Genomic DNA, 20,852 nt, shown 5'->3' with positions numbered 1-20,852 from the left:
AATTCAAATAAGCCAAAAGGTGTCACAAATGCCGTCTTAGGCACATCTTCAGGGTGTACTTTAATCTGGTGATATGCTGCAGTCAAATCGATCTTGGAAAAATATTGTCTACCAGCAAGTTGTGTGCAGAATGAATTTATGTTTTGTATCGGGTAGCGGTCTGTCTTGGTAACACTATTCAGCACGCGGAAGTCACCGCAAGCTCGATATGAACCATCTGATTTCTTCACTAAGTGCAAGGGTGTTGCCCACTCGCTACTGGAAGGCTGGATAACTCCAGTATTTAGTAAGTTCTTAAATTCCGCCTGTGCTGCGTCTAATTTAGGACCGGAAAGTTGACTGGCTTTAGCAAAGACTGGTACATGGCTGCCTGTATCAATCCTGTGATACACTCCACCATAATCTTTGTCTGTATCGCTATGAGGTGATAATACGCTACCAGAGTTATTTATTATTTTATTATTTTGTTAACGTATTCTGCTAGGTCTATTTTATTAATCAATACAGTGTTGGTTTCAGTTACTGTGTTGACTTTAATTTCACGCTCTGTTACATTATCACGGATAGATCTATTCTTACAATCCACTACTATATTAAACTTGTTTAAAAAGTCAAATCCTAACAAAGGGTTAGTGACATCCGCGATCACGAAACTCCATTGGAAAGATTTTCTTAAACGTGGAATCTTGACTTCTAAGCTAGTTTGACCATAGCATTTTATGCTTTTGCCGTTAGCAGTCGAGGTATGAACAGGAGTTGGTTCCAAGGTAATTCCATTTACTACAGAACGTGGTAAAATGGAAATACTGGCTCCTGTATCTACAATAAAATTTACTTTAGATGCTCCTATTTTTGCAGTAATTTCTAGTAACGGCGGCACTAACCGGAGCAAACGCAGTTCGCCTTTTTAGTTTTCCAAATCGCTAGAGGCGAGAGATGAGGGACGCGAGTTAGGTAGCATTTGTATATTGCTCTTTTTCTTCGGCCATTTACACCACGGCTTACATGTACGAGCCTCTTCTGCGAAGTAAATATGGGTTCTACATACTCTCGGTCGCTGTTTCCTTCTATACGGGCATAGACTGACTGGTTTTGTTTCGCCTTTATGTCTAGTGTCGTGGTGACTTGTTCAACCCTGACTTTCTAAAGTCTGAAATACCGGTGTATTTTCTATTAATGGCATTAAGTTGTCGGACAGTCGACCTAACTCTATCGAGGGCATCTCGGTGTGAGCTGCTATCACCAGGGCAATTTGCTTCGGCAATGCGCGTATAAACTTATGGCGCACTATTTCATCGCTTGCTCCTATTCTATTTGCAACTGTTAACATCTCCTGGAGGTATATTGACGGACGACCCGGCAACGTAGTGGTCCTCATCAATTTCTCCAAGAGTTCAGGTCTAGTCTTTTCGTAGGTAGACAATACCGACTCCCGTAATTTAACATAATCTAATGAGTGTAAAACCGCTGGCGGTATATTTGTCACTACGTCAGGTGGCAATGCACTTATAACGGTATAAAATTTGGTCTTGTGCGTAGTAATATGTCGGAGATGGAACTGTGCTTCTAATATTGCAAACCATCCCTCGACACTAGTTTCCATAAATTGTGGGGGTTTTACTTGGTGAGCATCCATTATGATTTTACTAATATTATTTATTTGAAAAAAAAACATTGTATTATTATTTTTATTATTATTATATCTTTTTTAAATATTTTTTTGGAAGCCGCGACCAAAAGAAATGGCGCGGTGGGGGGGGGGGGGGCAAGGTATAATAGAAAGGAAGGAAAAGTGTTTACTCACCGGAGGTTGAATTAATCGAGAGATTTGTGTTTCAAACTTATTGATAAAAAATTTTATATATATATATATATATATATATATATATATATATATATATATATATATCTTCTCTTCTCTTCAGTAGTCCGTCGCTGACGACGATGACGTTGCACCATGCCTAACAGTCCCAGATAGATTACGCCTGATGGACTCGCTGGTGACTGTGGAGTCCAATTCGTGAATTGCATACACGGCCGCAGGCAGCACAGGGGAAGATGCTGTCTACCCGCTGCGCCGCGTGCCTTTGGTGTCTTCTTCGCTCTGCTCGGTCGTTATAGGTGGAGGTGAAAGTTTCCAAGCCCTCTTGGCAGATGTTTCGCCATTTTCTCCGATCAGCAGCAGCATGTTCGATGGCGTTGGATTCTATGCCACATTTTTTCAATGATGTTTTTATTTGGTCCTTGAAACGTTTACGTGGGCCCCCAGGGTTGCGTCTGCCCTCTGCAAGTTCCCCGTAGAGGACCTTGTGTGGGAGCCTTTCTGCTGGCATCCGGATGGTGTGACCAAGCCACCTAAGTTGTCTATGAGTTAGAATTATTTCAAGTGGGTCCATTTGAGTGCGCCTGCGTATCTCATTGTGTGGCACCCTGTGCCACCATTTTAAACCTAGTATACGCTGTAAGCAGTTGGTATGAAATGCTTCTAGCTTTTTCAGGTGGCGTCTATAAGGCACCCATGACTCGCTGCCATACAAGAGGATGGAGAGACAGATTGCTCTGTAGACAGAAACCTTGGTAGTGGTGGTGAGGTTACGGTTCATAAAAACTCTGTGCAAGAGTCTGCCAAAGGCTGCAGCAGCCAGACCAATGCACCGTTGGACCTCACTTGTTAGGTCACAGGAGTCAGTGAGCACTGAGCCAAGATAAGTTGAGTGTTTTTCAGTGGCTGTTGGTTGATTGTGAACATTGGAGGTTCCTGACAATGTTCACATATGTTAAGTGCCTCTGTTTTGTTGATGTTGATGGCTAGACCAGCTCGGGAGTAAATGTTGGAGATAGTGTTGATGGTGCGCTGAAGACCCTCTTCAGATGAGCTCACCAGAGCTGTGTCATCAGCGTATTGCAATTCATGGATTGCTTCTTCTGTCACACGTGATCTGGCATGGAGGCGACGCAGGTTGAAGAGGTTGCCATCCAGCCGGTATGAGAGGCGGATCCCATCAGCAGAATGGATTTGCTGTTTGGCAACATTGGAAACCGCAGCAAGAAAACGATTAAACAAGATGGGCGCAATGACGCATCCCTGCTTCACACCCAATTCTACCAGGAAGGGCTCAGATTTTAGTTCTGAACTGGAGACGCGAGCCATAGATCCATTATGGAAAGCCTTCAGGACACCCAGGAATATTGGTGGGCAGCCAAATTTGACGAGTACCTCCCAGAGCAAAGGACGGTTCACAGTGTCAAAGGCCTTGGCGAGATCTACAAAAACCATATATAGATTTTGGTGTTGCTCGACGCTTTTCTCCTGGAGCTGTCTTGCCACAAAGACCATGTCAATCATGCTGCGCTCCTGTCTGAAGCCACACTGCGATTCAGGTAAGACTTGATTGACAATGTGTTGGATGATACGAGCCAGTAAAATTCTAGTGACAACTTTCCCTGAGGTTGACAGGAGGGAAATGCCTCGACTATTGCCACAAATATTTCTGTCACCTTTCTTTTTATATATGCTGATGATATCTGCATCCTTCCATTGTTGTGGGCAGCAGCCTGACTCCCAGATATCTTGGATGATGTTATGGAGACAAGTGGTAATGGCATCTCTGCCATGCTTAAGAAGCTCAGCTGGTATGCCATCAGGGCCAGTGGCTTTATTATTCTTGAGGTTGTTAACTGCACGGCTCACTTCATGGATAGTTGGTATTACATCCAGTTCTTGAATTACAGGAAGGTCAGGAAGATGATCAAAAAAAGTAGGGTCGATAGGGTTCTGCCTGTTCAGTAAGTCTTGGTAGTGTTCAGCCCACCGATTGAGTATGGCAGTCTTCTCAGTATAGAGTATGGAGCCATCAGCACTACGGACTGGGCAGAGGCTATTGTTCTTTGGCCCATAGGCTGTCTTAAGGGCATTATAAAATTGATGTTGGTCCCCCATATCAGCTAAACCTTGGATCTCAGTTGCAAGATTGGTCCACCATTCATTTTGCATTCTTCGGGTTTCCTGTTGGACTTTTGACCGAAGCTCGGCTAGCTTGGCACGTGATGCTGGAGTCGGATTTGCAGTCACTGCTTGCTGTTGCCGATTTTTTTTCTTCAATTAGTTGATGAATTCCATCAGACTGCTCGTCAAACCAGTCTCTATGTTTTCTTCTTGAGAATCCCAAAATGTCCTTGGCAGTATTGAAGAGGACTTCACAGATGCTTTCCCATTTTTCAGTTAAGAAAGCTGTTGTTATGGGATCTGCTACAGGAGTTGGTAAGGTAAGACATTCAGCCAGTTCGTTTTGTAGAGCAGCTCGTGTTGTAATGTTGTTGAGAGCTTTGAGGTCAAGATGTTTTCTGGGAGCTTGACGGCGAGCTGGAGGCTGGATCTTAAGAAGGAAAATAGAGCGGACAAGGCGATGATCTGTCCACCCATCTGCTCCCCTCATGGCTCTGGTGATTCTCACATCTTTCATGTCATTACGTCTTACAATAAAATAGTCAAGTAGGTGCCAGATTCTGGACCTAGGATGCATCCAGGTTGTCTGGAATTTATTTTGGAGCTGGAACATGGTATTTGTAATGGACAGATTATGTTGGGAGCAGAATGTTAAAAGACACAACCCATTATCGTTACATTTTCCAACTCCATGATGCCCCAGGACTCTCTCCCAGAGATGGTGACTGCTGCCCACTCTTGCATTGAAGTCCCCAAGGAGAATGATCTTATCTTCTTTGGGGATTGTCAGCATGATCTCATGGAGTTGGGCATAAAATTGGTCTTTCAATTCATCAGCTGAATCTAGGGTTGGTGCATACACATTGACTAGGGTAGCGTGACGTTTATTTGATAAGGGGATGCGCCAAGTTATTAGCCTCTCATTGTGACCCATTGGGCTCTGGGGAATGCTGTTGAGTAACCTGGTATTGATGGCAAAGGCAACTCCATGGATGCGAGGAGCACCCCTATCCAGGCCCTTCCAGAAGAAGGTGTATCCCTCTCCTGACTCGGTGAGGGAGCCCTCATCCGAGAATCGGGTTTCATTGAGAGCAGCGATGTCGATGTTGTACTTCTTTAACTCATATGCAATTAGAGCTGTTCTCCGTTTAGGTCTTGAGTTGTCAAGGTCGAGAAGAGTACGCACATTCTAAGTGCCAATTATTAGCTTCTTAGTATTATTAGGACCGAGGTATGGGTTGCCATGACGAGGCTTGGCTACCTGTCCGTGGAGAGTGGAACAGACACTTGTTTGGGTCACCTTTTTTAGACCCCTCCCAATTCAGGGTGGGCGGTGTGGATCTGAAAAGGGCCGCCCAGTCACCCTGGGAGCTGCCGAAGGAGGCTGCAGTTCCAGTCCCAGCCATCCAGCGACCATCACCCCGGGGCCGCCTCACATGCAGGGTTGGAGCTAAGGGCTGCCAGCAACAACCTTGCCTGCCCCCACCACTCCTTCCCTATCGCCGGAGGACTTGTATTTGTAGGTGGAAAAAAAAAAAAAAAAAAATAGTGTGTGGGAAATAAAGAGTCGGCATCGGCAAAACTAGTGCAGTAATGATTTGAGTGAAAAGTGGGTGAACGCTCCACAGTCCACTATCTTGGCAGACCATCAGCGGTTCCAGTGGCAGGCAGAGAACCACGACGACTGGACTGACAGGCTGCTGCAGGAGTGTGCCAAGAGTCCAGCTTGTCAGACTTTGCCTAATGTGTCACCCCAACACAGATTTTCTCGTTGGGGTTTACTCCCCTAGCCCAATGCCAACCAAGGATAACCCACTGGGCTGTGGGGCAGGGGTTGATGTGAGACCAGAGCATGTCCACACGTCGGTGGACCATGGACTCACATCTCTGGGGCCCCCTGCTGCTCCGAGGTCCCCTGCTGTTCAGCCTGGAGCCGCGAGGCAACCAGTTACCGTGTGTGGCCACGAGGAGGCACAGCAGAGGTCTTGGTGTTAGAGAGGCTGTGTACTGGCAGGGGAAGACTTACGCACTCGGCTTCCCTATTCGCACAGGGCTAGCCAGCGGTGGCACTGAAAGCGAGAAAGCACAAGCAAAGCATGCAACTTATACTAAGGAGCATGCAGAGCATACGACTTATTGCCCAGTAACGACACTAGACGCTTCATTACACCCTGTGTATATACATACACCCACACACAATATATATATATATATATATATATATATATATATATATATATATATATATATATATATCTTCTTTTTTTTTTAAGAAATATATATATATAATTCTGGTTAATGTCTTTGACAAAACCTGCGTTATTGTCCAAGCGAATTTCTACACGTGCTAATTTCCTCACGTGTTTAATATGGCAACAATTATTTTTGTATACGTGTTTGAAAGTTTTTTTTTTTATGTTTTTTTTGTGTGTGTGTGTGTGTGTGTGTGTGTGTGCGTTTTTTTTTTTGTTTTTTTGTGTTTGTCCTCGGACTTTGCTGTTACGTCGTCATCGTTCGTGATCATATGGACGTCGGCGTTCACCAAATTATGGCGGTTACCATAACGTAATTCTTGTTGGGTAGGTCACCATTTCGGCGGGTCCCCCTTTTGGGGAGTCATCGAAATTAATAAGACGAGAGTAGAAACCGACCTGGGAATAATAATAAAGAAACAAAGGAACTTCCAAACGAAACGGTTTTATATTCATTTCAGCGTACAAGTGGTATCGGGTTATAGAAAGTTTGTGATTTTCATTTTTGTCCCCTGACTCTGGAACCACTCGCGTCTACGTCTTTCTGCTTCCAACACTTTTTTGTATCTCTCTTTTTGTCTTTCCCACCAGAACTGTTCTCCACCCTGATTGGTTACAACCTCTGGTCACATTTTTGAGGAAAGGAGGAAGGAAGGAAGGAAGGAAGGGGGAAAGGGAAGAGTAGAGAGAAAGAGACATGTAATGGAGAAATAATAGTCTTGGCTTCACTACACGCTCAGTTACAGTGTTGAAAAGTTCTAGTGCCAATTTCACTAGAAAACACAAAAAAAAAAAATCTAAATCTTCCCTTTTTTACCCCCTTTGTATAAAAGCAAATCAAACTTAAATAGCCTTTGTAGCTGTGTGGAAAATTTATTAATAATCGTTTTTTTAGTTTGGTAATGAATTGTATACAAACATTCAAACATATACGTATGACTAACTTTATATAGATACAGATATATGATAATAAAATAATAAATGCAATAATTAAATAAAATAATACATGTACTCACAGTACAATTCCCACTACTTTATTTTTAAATTTTTACTCTTTCCTAAAAAAAAACCCTCTTTACATTAATAATGGTATTGACTCATTTATGAATGACAAATTTTGTCAAACGAAACAATAGTTCAACATAATTAACAGGGCTGTGACAACAGAATATTGTTTTCATTCTTTTGACTCTCAAGTATATATCCGACACAGTAAGACACAGACAATAAACTGAAAACCACATCAGTCTATATAAAAACATAAGATATTAACGGATATATGCTCAAGAGTCAAAACAATGAAAGAATATGCTGTTGTTACGGCCCTAGTAATAAATAAACATGAAAAGCTTTTTTTTTTATCTAATATTGAAAAGTCGTATTCTATATTTAACTGAAAGAGTAATTGTACATTAATATTTTCCTTATCCTAACTACGTCGTGAAACTACACCGTGGTGTAGCCCTAATTTGGGAGCTTTGGGGAGTGCAGAGTCACCTTTTAGTTAACATTACTTCACCTATTTACACACTCATTTACATGGACTTACACCAAGCTGAGTTTCAGACCTAATTTTCGCCGCTTTAAGTGACGCTAAAATCGAGAATATAAAAAGAGAAACATAAAAAGTCGTGTTTTCTCTTCCTTGTCTTGTCCGAAAGCATATGCACATAACGCACGCATAAAATCTAAGGTATGGAAGACATTTTCCAGGAACTCACACCTGCACATATTCTTTCTAGGTTTTCTTGGAACTCTTTCTGTTTGTGGGCGTTATTCACTTTAGGACTCAAAGGCTAACAATATTTTCCAAACTGGATCTGACGAAAGTTTATTATCATATCCTAGTAACTAAAGAGAGCGTTTGTCAGTACAGTTAGGGAAGCAGGGACATGGAATGGAATTCCAGAGTTTAGCGGTTCTGAGGAAGAAATTACTGGAGTAGAAAGATCTTTTACATCTAGGGATCTCTACTGTGTGGGGTTGGGATTTAGCTGCCTGTCGGGTTTGTCGAGGGTGTCTACGTCATGGCGCACAAGTGTCTGCAGTTCGCCAGAGCATTCACCATTAAAATACTTGTAGAACAGGCAGAGGGATGCAACGTTTCGTCGATGGGACAGAGGCTGAAGCTTAGATGCCAGTTCAGGGCTTATCAGATTGGCGACTCTCTTTTGAACCTTGTCTAGGAGCGAGAGACTAGTAGCAGATGCACCAGCCCAAATGTGACAGCAATACTCCATACATGGATGAATGGTGGCCTTATAGAGGTACAGGATATTTTCGGGTGTTAATAGTTTCTAGCACGGTAGAGAGAGCCCATCTTCTTCGCAGCGGCCCTGGCAATGCTTTCAATGTAATTGTTCAAACTCATGTTTCCTGTGAACGTTAGGCCAAGCAGTTTGAAAGATGTACTTTCAGATAAAGAGTCACTGGCCATTGCTATTGGTGGCAGAGAAGGTTTCTTGTAATTATTGAAGGAAACTAGTTTAGTCTTGGCAGCATTGAATGTGACAATCCATTTTTGTCCCCATTCCGCTACAGATTGGATGTCATCCTCTAGTGTTTTTGCCATTTCTTTAAATATGTTTTCATTTGTTTTCCTGTCATGCCTGTTATAGAGTGTGGTGTCATCAGCATATATACCCATCTCAGAGGCAATTTTGTCGGGGAGGTCATTAATGAATATTAGGAACAATAGAGGTCCAAGGATAGACCCCTGAGGCACTCCCGCATTTATATCACACTGTTTAGATGTACGACCGTCGAGAACAATCTGGATTTTTCTCTTATCTAAGAAGGATTTAATTATGTTAAGTATTCTACGAGTAATACCGTATGATCTAATTTTCCTGAGGAGACCCTCATGCCATATCCTGTCAAAAGCCTTAGATATATCTATAGCTACCGCTCTGCCCTCCCCCACTTTGTCCAGTGAATGGTATATATGTTCAGAGATTACAGTGAGGATGTCTGCTGTGGAACGGGCTTGTCTAAATCCATATTGTTTGTCAGTCAGAAGTTTAGCATCTTTAAGGTGATGGACTAGAGCTTGGTTAATTATAGTCTCAAATATTTCGGCAAAAAGTGGGAGAATGCTAATGGGGCGATAATTTGATGGGTCAGTTCTTTCGCCAGAATTCTTGATTTTCCAACAGCCCGGAAAGCAAGATTCATTAAAGCATTTGTTGTAGAGTTTGGAGAGAACTGGAGCTACTTCGGCTGAGTACTTTTTAATAGCACAGCTGGGATGAGACCGGGTCCATATGCTTTTGAAGTGTCAAGGTTTGTTATGATAGCATGCACCTGAGCAGGGGTGATTTTTAGGTCGTCTAGTGTGGCGTCTGTACGCAAAGAAAAGTCAGGCAGGGGTTGGTTGGAAGGGTTCAGTGTAGAGTTTGAGGCAAACCGACTGGCAAGCATATTAGCCTTCTCGGTTGCTGAGCAAACAACCTCGTGATTGTTGGTTAGAGGGGGAATTGTTGATTGCCCATTATTTACTACACTGATGTAGATTTTCCAGAAGTCACGAGTTCCTAATTTTTCTGCTTCGATGCGTTTTTTTAATGGTTTCAGCTGTCGCTATTTCTTTCTTAACGTTTCTTCTAGCTTCTATATACTTCTGTCTGTTTGAACTGGACTTATGTCGGTTAAATCTGCGGTATGCATGCTGCCTTTGAGCAATGGCAGTTGTGCAAGTAGAAGTAAACGATTAGGGAGAGTGGGGTTTGCTATAAAATTTCTGCATGGGAACATGTGCTTCAATTGCTGTTTTGAACCATTCAGTGGTCTCATTTGCGCACTGTTCAGCAGGAAGAGAAAAATATTTCCCCATGGGGCATCTCTGATAAGATCTCTGATGGCTTCCCAGTCAGCCTTTTTATAATATCTTGTTGTTTTGAGCACTGGCTCTTCAGTTTTGGATCTAGAGTTTAGGGCGATTTCGACCATTATCACTGCATGATCAGCGTTCTCGAGTAGGCTGTCAGCATTTGTTATACAATCATCGGGAACTGTGGTCAGAAACAGATCTAGAAGTGATGCGTGTTGTTCTTGCTGGTCAGGGAAACGGGTTGGAAATGTAACCATTTGTGATAGGGAGTGAGATATAGCGAAGCTATGTGTTGTGCTGCCCGCTGCATCTGTGTGAGCAGAGAATCCAAGCCAATTTTTGTGGTGGACATTAAAGTCACCAAATACATGTACTTGTGAACTAGTGTCGAGGGAGAGTGCTGTGTCTATGCTGTCAGAGACTTTGTTTATTATGGTGCAGTCCTGGGTCGAGAGAGAGCGGTAGAGAAAATAAAAGTAGCTAATATTATGTTGCATGTTTAGTCTAAAGCACATAAAGGCTTGATCGTCCGATTCTAGGTTTGTTTCTCTAGTCAGGGGGAGGGTGTTATGAATGTAGACTCCAAGTCCGTGCATATGTTTGTCAGAGTCCTTACGGCAGAGTGGGAGATAGCCAGGCATATTAAAATAGTTAGAGGGGATGGAGGAGTGTAGGTTAGTCTCACTTAGTGCTAAGATATACGGGGTAATTATAAAAAAAGGAAGGCGGTGGGTAAATCGCAGTTGTAAAATGCTCTTATGGTTGTCAACGGGTTCAAGTAGATTTATTTGTAAGAAAATTGCGTTAAAATAACTTAAACGTAATATGGAAATGAGCGATGTAAAAAAAAAGCAGAAAGTTTAACAATTGTTTATTTGGATAATTTAAACACAAAAAAAATTGGGACGCTGAAAACGTACACAGTAAAACAATACGTTTTATTGTCGCGTTGATTATTTAGTATAATATATATTGTATATATGAAACAGGTCGATGCTTATACGTATTATTTGTAATCACGTTTTGCGTTTGCTTCCCATATTTTGAAGTTTTTTATTCAATAAATTTAAGATATTCTTTTTTCTAAGGACGTCCATTTGTTCAAACGAAACCGGTCCAGCGATTCGTGTTTGCTTGTTAACACTGTTATGGGTTTATGTTTATGTACGCATGCGCAACTGGAAGTCGTAAACTGGATGTTGGGTTACAACACCTGTTACAAGGTCATTTGAGTTTTATAATTATATAGATAGATTATTACATATATATTATTATACATTATTACATATATATTATTATATTATTACATATTATATATGGCAGATTTTTTTTTTGTTTATTACTTTTTGAATTTAATTTTTTTATTTATTTTTTGTTGAATTATCGTTTGTTTTTCAGTTAAATTAATGTATTGTTTGTTTTAAAAATTATTTGTTGTTGGTTTTGATTTAAAAAAAAAACGTTTGTTTTGATTAAATTTTTCTCGTTTGATTTGAAGTTGATTGTTTAATAATTGTTTATTGCCGAAATTCATATTTCATGTTTTGCAACATTTGATTGTCTTCTGCTTGAAACATGCGTAATTTTACATGCGTATTTTATTTCACTGGGAGTGGTGAGAAGCAGGATAACTTAATGACGTGCCGTAAAAGTTAGCAACTATACAAAAACCAAATAACCCAGATTTTGATTGTTAACGATACATTGGCATTTTACACACACAACAAAAACTGTTTTTGTCTCCATAGATTATTCAGTAGTAAAAAAAAAATATATATGAAAGAATAACTTCTTACATAAAATCGCGAAATGACGTGTTAATTATTAGGGTCTGCCAAACGATTGTGAAAAATGGACCGCATGTTTACGTGACGTCAGATTTGTGTTAACTATGCAAACTATGGAAAAGCAGAAGTGACTTAATGATTTTTAAAACCTTTGTTTATCTTCTTCAAACTGCAATTAATAATTAATCTTTGTTATAATTTTGTTAGGTTTTAAGATTTACACAGTTTAACGATTAATAATATTATAAACATTTGTATATTAAATGTGAAATACGGTTTTACTGAATGTTCATTTGGTTACCTACGGGGTTCCATATTTTGTTCGGTAAAAGAGACATACAAAATATGAGGGGGGGGGACTACAAAATGCTTAATATTTGTGCAATAATATTTTCGAATTAGTTTTAATCCGGTGATAAAATATTTGACAAGAGCCATGTTAATACTAAAACTTAATATTTAAAAAAATATTTAAGCACAATTAATTAAAAACCTATGTTGTAACGGAACATTTTCAAATAATGGAATGTTAATCGTTTTAATCTTTTAAAAATTAATTCATTTTTAGGAAGTTTCTTTTTCTTGGCAATTCAACTGATTATAGTATATATTAATTCGAAAAAAAAAACGCTATTTAAAAACATAATAATATAATATTAAATTTATACCATTTAAAAAAATGGTATAAATGCAACTTCAAGGCAATTTTTTGTTCAATATGTGTATTTAAATTTTTTAAAAATAAATATTTTTACTTATTTGAACTCTTATGTTTATAAATGGAAATGTCGATAGATTTAAATATATTTTGTTCAAATTTCGAAAAAATAAATAGGGGGGGGGCACGCACTAAAAGAAATTACCTTGTATATTTTACGGAAACTGCATTTTATATGTAATTTCATTCTAAAATGGATAAGCATAAAAAATTTCACGAAAATCTGACCATTAGTTGATTTTTGCTAGATTTATTAAACACGGGTATGTTTTCACGTTCGAAATGCTTACTACATGGGAACGTTATTTTAAAGCACCAATTATGTAAACACGATTTTCGTCTCGCAATTTCATTATTTTCGTACGATGAAAAATTTTTTTAAAAAATGATTACTAGTTTATTTTGCCCTTCTTCTTTTAAATGGTACAAAAGTTATATTGATAATATTAACTTATAATAAAGTTACATCGTTTTACATATAGCAGGGGCGGGGTAATTCTGTGGTGACTTTTTGTAGTGCCTATTACTTATTAACATTATTTTTATGTATTTATTCTCGCGACAAAGGCCATCATTTTTGGAGAAGGGGAGATATTCTTCCTGTTGCTTCCTTATTGGTTCCTTTAAACTGCTTTTGTTAAGCTTCGACATTTTGTTCTTGGTCTAATGATACCAAACATCAATCAGAGTGAGAACCAACGAATAAATCATCAGTGGATTTCTTGTTTTTCTCGAATTTACACGACCATCAGACATGTTTTTAAGCATTTCTAATATTTGATTCGCTCAATCGGCTGTAGCAGTGATCATTGGGTTTTGAATTGATGATCTTACAGAAAACTTCTTCATGGCATTGTTCGTTTTTTTTTAAATTGTAATAATTATCAGATGATTCTTTAGTACTGAAAAGACAAATGCAACCGGATGACAATTCTGCCCAGTTTTTATGACGCAGGTTTAGTTTTAAGCTAAACTGATAAACCTGAAAATGGTCTTTCATTACAAAATATTTTTCCATTTTTCAAATAATAATATACTAATATGTTCGTTTTTCCTTCTTGTCTAACGTGTACGAGCTTTTTCAAGTCTCACACAAAAACACATTCACATTTCAAGCTGTCATATACATACGCGCACACAAACATACGCGCCCACGTCCACACACGTACACATATTCACGTTCGCGTACATACACTCACATTCACGTGTATATACACACACGCTTACGTATACACATGTACTCACACATGCGCACACGAACGCACACATGGACGACGTCACTTCCGCTTTCTAAGGAAATACACATGCGCAAAAGACACTCCGGAAACGAGTATAAAACAAGGAGACAAGCTGTTTCTAATCCTTTTTTAGGACTAGCTCTCGACTAGAGAGGTTGGGCTAACCAACCGCCTCCCCTTCAGGAGGCGCCCGCTCGCGCGCGTCAACACCCCTGCGACTATGTATGAGGCACGAGCTAACGGACCGTATGTACACATTCTCACTCTTTCTCTCTCTATCTACTACTGGTCCCTGAGAACACCTTCGCGTAGCTGACTACTAACTGATGACAACTCTAATATCCTCTTCTTTGTCTACACGCTGGATTCTCATTTCCACTACAACACTCACTTCAATTCCCACGCGCGAACAAACGATAGTGACCCGAACTTGAGATGAAAACACATTTCCTTTTCTTGCTACAACACCAGTCCTTCAACGAACATTGGTTACAGTCGCGCGGACATGAACACATGTTATAACCAAAACATTCCTTCAACACCAAACTCACTTATATCCAGCATTTGAAGGGGTCTTTATTTCCATATGTTCCGCTACATTTTTTATGGTGACCCCGTTATATTTAAATGAAATGGATGAGGTTGAACGAAGCACTCATACGCACACAGACTCTTTCTCTACAAAGATAAACTTTTCCTCTTCACCACTTAACGAGAGACGCACGCCAAGGTATAAACTTTCTTTCTCACCAGCTAACAGCGAAAGACGCACGCAAAACTAACCACGTGTGGTACCCTTTTCTTTTACTTGTTTCTTTCACCAAAGAAATTCCTGTTCGTTTAATTCAATTTAACACGTCGTTCGTTTCTTCTTCGAGACAATTCATTTTCCCTCGGAATGCGAGAGGAGTACGCATTTCCTCCTATGCCACAAGTCCACAACAAACTGGCGCCCGACTGACGTGGAACGAACAAGCATGGCGACCCTACCGTTTTGAAATTAATTGTTTTGAGCGAGACGCGCGTTTTATTTGATAAAGAAAAAAAAACGAAATTTTTTCAACAAAGAAAACCAAGCGAACCACTACCCACAGGAATAACTACTACCAACTACAATGACGAAACCCTCGTCAGACTCGGCAAAAAAAAAAAAAAAAAAAAAAAAAAAAAAAACGAACACGGAGCTGTCGACTTTACTACCGAATTTTAAAAACAAATTCGAGCTTGACAAACATTTTCACAGTTTCCTGACATTACCCTGCAACAAACGCGAGGAGTAAAATCACATAGGCCTATACACATTCTCTCCCGCACAGCAGACGCAACAACAAAGAAACAGGACATCCATATCAACACATAGGAAGAAGTTGAATCAACAATACGAGTTGAGATGCATCACGCACGCTGATAAACTCAAAACTTGGAAGTTTCGTTGACAGCCGGCAACCACGAACGAATACACAACAAACGCCCGTACAGGCAATGTACACACACTACCGCAGACGCACATGCGAAGACAACGGCAACCAAACTCCGTTCAACAAGAACGAACGCGCGACTAGCGCCAGTCCAACGATGCACATATTACCGCAGACTCACATGCGAAGATACCGTCAACTGGGCACACACACGACAACCGTCAACACGAAACAAAAATTTTCCTTCCAAATGAACGATTCACTTTTCTGTCCAAGCAACTCTTTGCACATGTCAGCACACAACAGAAACCAAACAAACAAATGTCAGTCTAAAAAAAGAGTAAACGCATTTTCCACACGTAAGTAAATACTTTTTTTTTACGAACACACTCCGTTTTTGACATTCCGTTCTTTTTGACGTTGTTTTTCAAACAACAACGCCAACAGCAAAAATAAAAAAACAGGACAAAAAAAATCAACTGCCGAAAACATTACTCACAATATATATATATATATATATATATATATATATATATATATATATATATATATATATATATATATATATATATATATATACATTGCATGTTTTTTTTTGTTTTATTTTTCCTAGGAAGGGGAGTATTTGTACGAGCCTTTTTCAAGTCTCACACAAAAACACATTCACATTTCAAGCTGTCATATACATACGCGCACACAAACATACGCGCCCACGCCCACACATGTACACATATTCACGTTCGCGTACATACACTCACATTCACGTGTATATACACACACGCTTACGTATACACATGTACTCACACATGCGCACATGAACGCACACATGGACGACGTCACTTCCGCTTTCTAAGGAAATACACATGCGCAAAAGACACTCCGGAAACGAGTATAAAACAAGGAGACAAGCCGTTTCTAATCCTTTTTTAAGACTAGCTCTCGACTAGAGAGGTTGGGCTAACCAACCGCCTCCCCTTCAGGAGGCGCCCGCTCACGCGCGTCAACACCCCTACGACTATGTATGGGGCATGAGCTAACGGACCGTATGTACACATTCTCACTCTTTCTCTCTCTATCTACTACTGGTCCCTGAGAACACCTTCGCGTAGCTGACTACTAACTGATGACAACTCTAATATCCTCTTCCTTGCCTACACGATGGATTCTCATTTCCACTACAACACTCACTTCAATTCCCACGCGCGAACAAACGATAGTGACCCGAACTTGAGATGAAAACACATTTCCTTTTCTTGCTACAACACCAGTCCTGCAACGAACATTGGTTACATACGCGCGGACATGTTATAACTAAAACGTTCATTTCTTTCAACAGCAAATAAACAACGTTTATCTTATCCATTAATTGAGTCTTTGTTTCCTTCAATTCAATGCCATTCGTTTCATTATTTTCTTGTGGCGAGCTAGGGCATTATACTCTGGTCCGCTACAAACGCTCTAATTAGTAGGGCGAATAAAGGATGTTATGAAGAATAGGAAGTTGAAGGAGTTGGAACCGAAAGGAAGATAAAATGTTGAATGAGTTCAAGGACTCACAAAGCAAACGGCATCTGCTGAATCAAAAGGCACCAACCACATTTTCTTCCTTCTTCTTTACGTCACTTCCGAAGAGTGACTTCCGTCTTACTATTCATTATATTACATAAATATCAATCTATATATCTATAAGAGTGAAAGTGTATGTATGTCTGTCTGTCTGTCTGTCTGTGTACATTTCCGGACACAATAACTCTGTTAATTTTCAGTCTACGGTTTCGAAATTTGATATACAGGGTACTGAGATTTGGGAAAATCTATGTAATTCGTTTTCGGCAAAAAATTTGACTGTTAAGGGGTCAAAGTTAAACGATTTGACCTTTGAGAACTCTACTAAACTCCTCCGACAATTTTAGGTATAAACACTTGAAATTTTAGATATAGATTCCTTCGACATGGATCTAACTTAATAACTTGATTTGAGCCCAAAACAATAAATGTTAAGGGGTCATAATAGGGGTCAAAGTTTTTAAAAAATTGACCTCTGCAGTCTCTACCAAATTACTCAGACAATTTCTGGTCTAAACATTTGAAATTTTACATAAAGGGAATACAGAGATAGGGCAAACTTTTTAATCTGTTTGGGTCGAAAATTTTTAGCTATTAATATATAAATGTGTGTATGTTTCCATGTTTGCCTAAAACTTTCGACATAGGCGACGGATTTTTACAAGATCAGTATCGTTTTGAAGTTCGACCTTTCAGAAAACAAATATCGAAAAATTGGCTGAAAACATTAATATCTTCCCCTTCAACTGGGCACTTTTCTACGGCTTTTTACACCGATATTTTCGAAAGTCATCCTTCTTTTCGATTGTCTAGCCTTAATTAAAACCTACGTCACTTCCGGTTTAGCGATGATCGTAACAGCAAAGACGTCAGGTTTTTTCCCGTTCTTTTCCTCCTTTGCGGTACAGGTTCGACCCTGCCTTCCTACTACCAGATTTTTTTTTTTTTTTTTTTTTTTTGCTCAACATACACCTCCAAACACTCGAGCAACGCCGGGCACCCATGCTAGTTATTTTTAAAAACAAAATTTTCACATCATTTTTCTAAATTATATTAAAGATGTTTTATTTTCTTATTTCCGTAATAATTTAAAGCTCACATTTTTTTTACGCAATAGATATTAATATTAACATTACATTATAAAATTACTGTAACTTTGACTAATCCTGAAATTTCGATTGTTGCTTTAATTCGACTAAAAGCGAAGTTCTTTTTTGTTTGTTTGTTTGTTTGTTTGTTTGAGTACAAAGAAAAAGCAAAGTTTTCTGGGTTTTCGACTAAATCGTTTAAATTCGGCAGAAGGTTGATATGCCGTAAAACCAAACAACTAATAAAAACAATAACACAAACAATATGAAATAATATTTTTAAAAAAACTATATGACTGGATGTGGCACTAAATAAATCACAGTGTTAATATGTCGAAAAACAATTATACCAAATCATTTTTTATATTTTCTCGGAACTTTTAACAATTTAATTCCATAAAATATTACTGAGACGGAACAAAAACTGAACAATGGAATTTTGTCATTATATCTGCGTAAAAATTATCCTATTGAAAATAATTTACCAATGAAAAAAAAAAAAAAAAAAGTATATACTTTCCGAGTTTTCCATACAAATTTTTCTAACGTTCACACGTTAAAACTCTTACCATAAATTTTAAGATTTCTAGCGAAGAAAACTTTGGCCTCATCCCCTTTTGATGATCATTTTTTTTTTTTTTTTTTTTTTTTTTTTTTTTTTACAATTTTCTCAATTCAATTTATAAGCACGGTATTCTACCAAATTTGACACCTTTTTTTTACAAGAAAGAAAAAAGTTATATCTTGGCCAATAACTAACATATTCATTCTTAAAATTTTCAAATGCATCTCTTGGAGGACCTTTTGCTGGATATGGTTCACTTCAGGTGTATCTTGTCGAACTCGGGAATCTTTCTAAACGGAATTTCAAACGGAGATCTTTAGTTAATCTATGGGGTTAGCATGTTCTCGTTCCTTCAGCCATGACAAGGAAGAATTTAATCTAATTTACAACTGAGGATTGAACCGGCAACATTCAGAAGAGTGCCACTTACAACTGAATGTTCCAAGTACTTTATCCGTTACGCTACGAATAATATGAACTGCGGTTTGAGTTACCAATGTTTTTGTGAAACTGAAGGTACCGATAGGCCATCAATCTAATGTTTAGTGTCCAGTGAATAAAAATCTGCACTTGCCCTGAATTAAACACACTATATATGTGTATGTATGTATGTATGTATGTATGTATGTATGTATGTATGTATGTATGTCAGGTCATGTCATATGCTACTGGTACCATGTAACCCAGTACTACCTGCCCCATGGTCGGGTCACCGGCGACTAAACTGGTTCCCCCACCAGACTTGTTTGGTGAGGAGGGCGGCTAGTCTCCCTGAAGGATTAAAAACAAGGATGAAAGTTGTGATGCTCTAAAGAAAAGAAAGCAGGCCCACAGCAATCTGAAGCGAGAGCTTTGCAAAGATTTAATTGATGGTCTTAACCATGACACACAGAGCTGGAAATGCGACACTTGTAAACGAGTACTTCTATCTAAAGCTACATCAACCACTTTTACTCACACAAAACTCCTGTTCAGCTCAACTTTTTGCCTATTAGTCCAAACCAAACGATCATTTTAATATGCAGCAAAGTTTGCAAGTCTACTGCTGGTATATGATTGTTCATAGGAATACCCTTCAGCCTCCAGAAGAAGTCAACTCAGTGAAAATCGATCAATTTACATGTGACATCTGCTTCAAAATATGCAAATCTGCGGCGTAAATAACCCACTTTTCATCGCAAGTCACAACCCGGTCGAGAAACGGGTCATTCTTGTTGCGTAAAAGAAGAGAAGATAACACTTCATAACGGCGTTTCTTTTGGTTGTCGTTCAATTCGTAGGCCACCATTTATTAAGATGTTTTTATCCTTCTAATTTCTCTCAAGTGGTTGGAAATCGCCGTATACGTTACGTCTAATTCAGAAGCAAGTTTTCCAACAGTTGTGCGTGGATTGGCTTCGACTATATTCGTCAGTCTCGATTATTTCACGTATGCTCTCTCTCTCTCGCTCTCTCGCTCTCTCTCTCTCTCTCTCTCTCTCTCTCTCTCTCTCTCTCTCTCTCTCTCTCTCTCTCTCTGTCGACAGAAGGAATTTACTAAATCATTGGACTTGCTCGGGGATATATTTTAATCATTCCAATACCCCCTCCGTCTTATTTATATCTATATATATAAAAATGTAACTCTTGGTTCGTTCGCAATTAATAGTCTAAAAAACCACTGGACGGATGGCTTCCACGTTTTGGTATAATATGTTTACAATATTCATGTGTGTTTTTATATATTTCTTTTTAATTATAACATTATACTTAATTTTTCTATGATAAATAGGTGGTTTTCTTTGTACCGATAGGCCGTTTTTTTTTATTTAGGGACAATTATTTATTACCGCTTCCTGTCATGTGACCAGTGTTTCCAATTTAGCGGTTTTCCTACTAAATCTGGAGATTTCGTTTGCAATCTAGCGGGGAATTCTAGAAAATCTGGAGATATTTAGCACCCATACCCCTGCAATTTTAGATTAAAAAATAAAGAAAAGCGCTTGAAAATACTTTAAAGCATAAAATATACTCATTCATGTAAGTAAAAAAAAAGTAGCATTTATTGCCTTTGGTAACAATTATTTATTGATTATTTGTTTTGTTTTTCACCTTTTTTTTTCGGCTAACCATTCTTAAATCTCGCTATAAAATCGATTTTTCCAAGTACATTTCAAGTGGGGGGGGCATTCCAACCTCCGAAGTTTAGTTTTTTGCAGTATATTTCAATTTAACTTTTATTATAAAAAGTTTGAGTTTATAATTTGTTTTTTGCAAAAAAAAAAAATACCCTCTCTGAAAAAATATGTAAGCCTTCTGGGGAGCTAACCGCTTCAATATAATTCCAGAAACATATAGTGAGAAAACACGGAACATTTTATATATCGAATATACTATATTTATAATTTTTTATGGTAGGAAGTTAAAATATGGAGTTTTTTTTGGGGGGGGGGGATTAGCGATTTT

General features: G+C 38.8%; 1 protein-coding gene across 1 annotated transcript; it reads right to left on the bottom strand.

Annotated features, from left to right (window-relative positions):
• Window positions 1-1,129: 1,129 nt before the first annotated feature.
• LOC145240371 (uncharacterized) lies at window positions 1,130-1,636 on the bottom strand. The gene has a single exon (XM_080103955.1). The coding sequence runs from the start codon at window positions 1,634-1,636 to the stop codon at window positions 1,130-1,132; it is 507 nt and encodes a 168-aa protein (XP_079960081.1).
• Window positions 1,637-20,852: the final 19,216 nt, after the last annotated feature.

This window comes from Euprymna scolopes, chromosome 2, assembly GCF_053919585.1.
Source record: "Euprymna scolopes isolate OS-2025 chromosome 2, ASM5391958v1, whole genome shotgun sequence".
NCBI classification, from domain to species: Eukaryota; Metazoa; Mollusca; class Cephalopoda; order Sepiida; family Sepiolidae; genus Euprymna; species Euprymna scolopes.
This window is presented reverse-complemented; position numbering and strand designations above follow the sequence as displayed.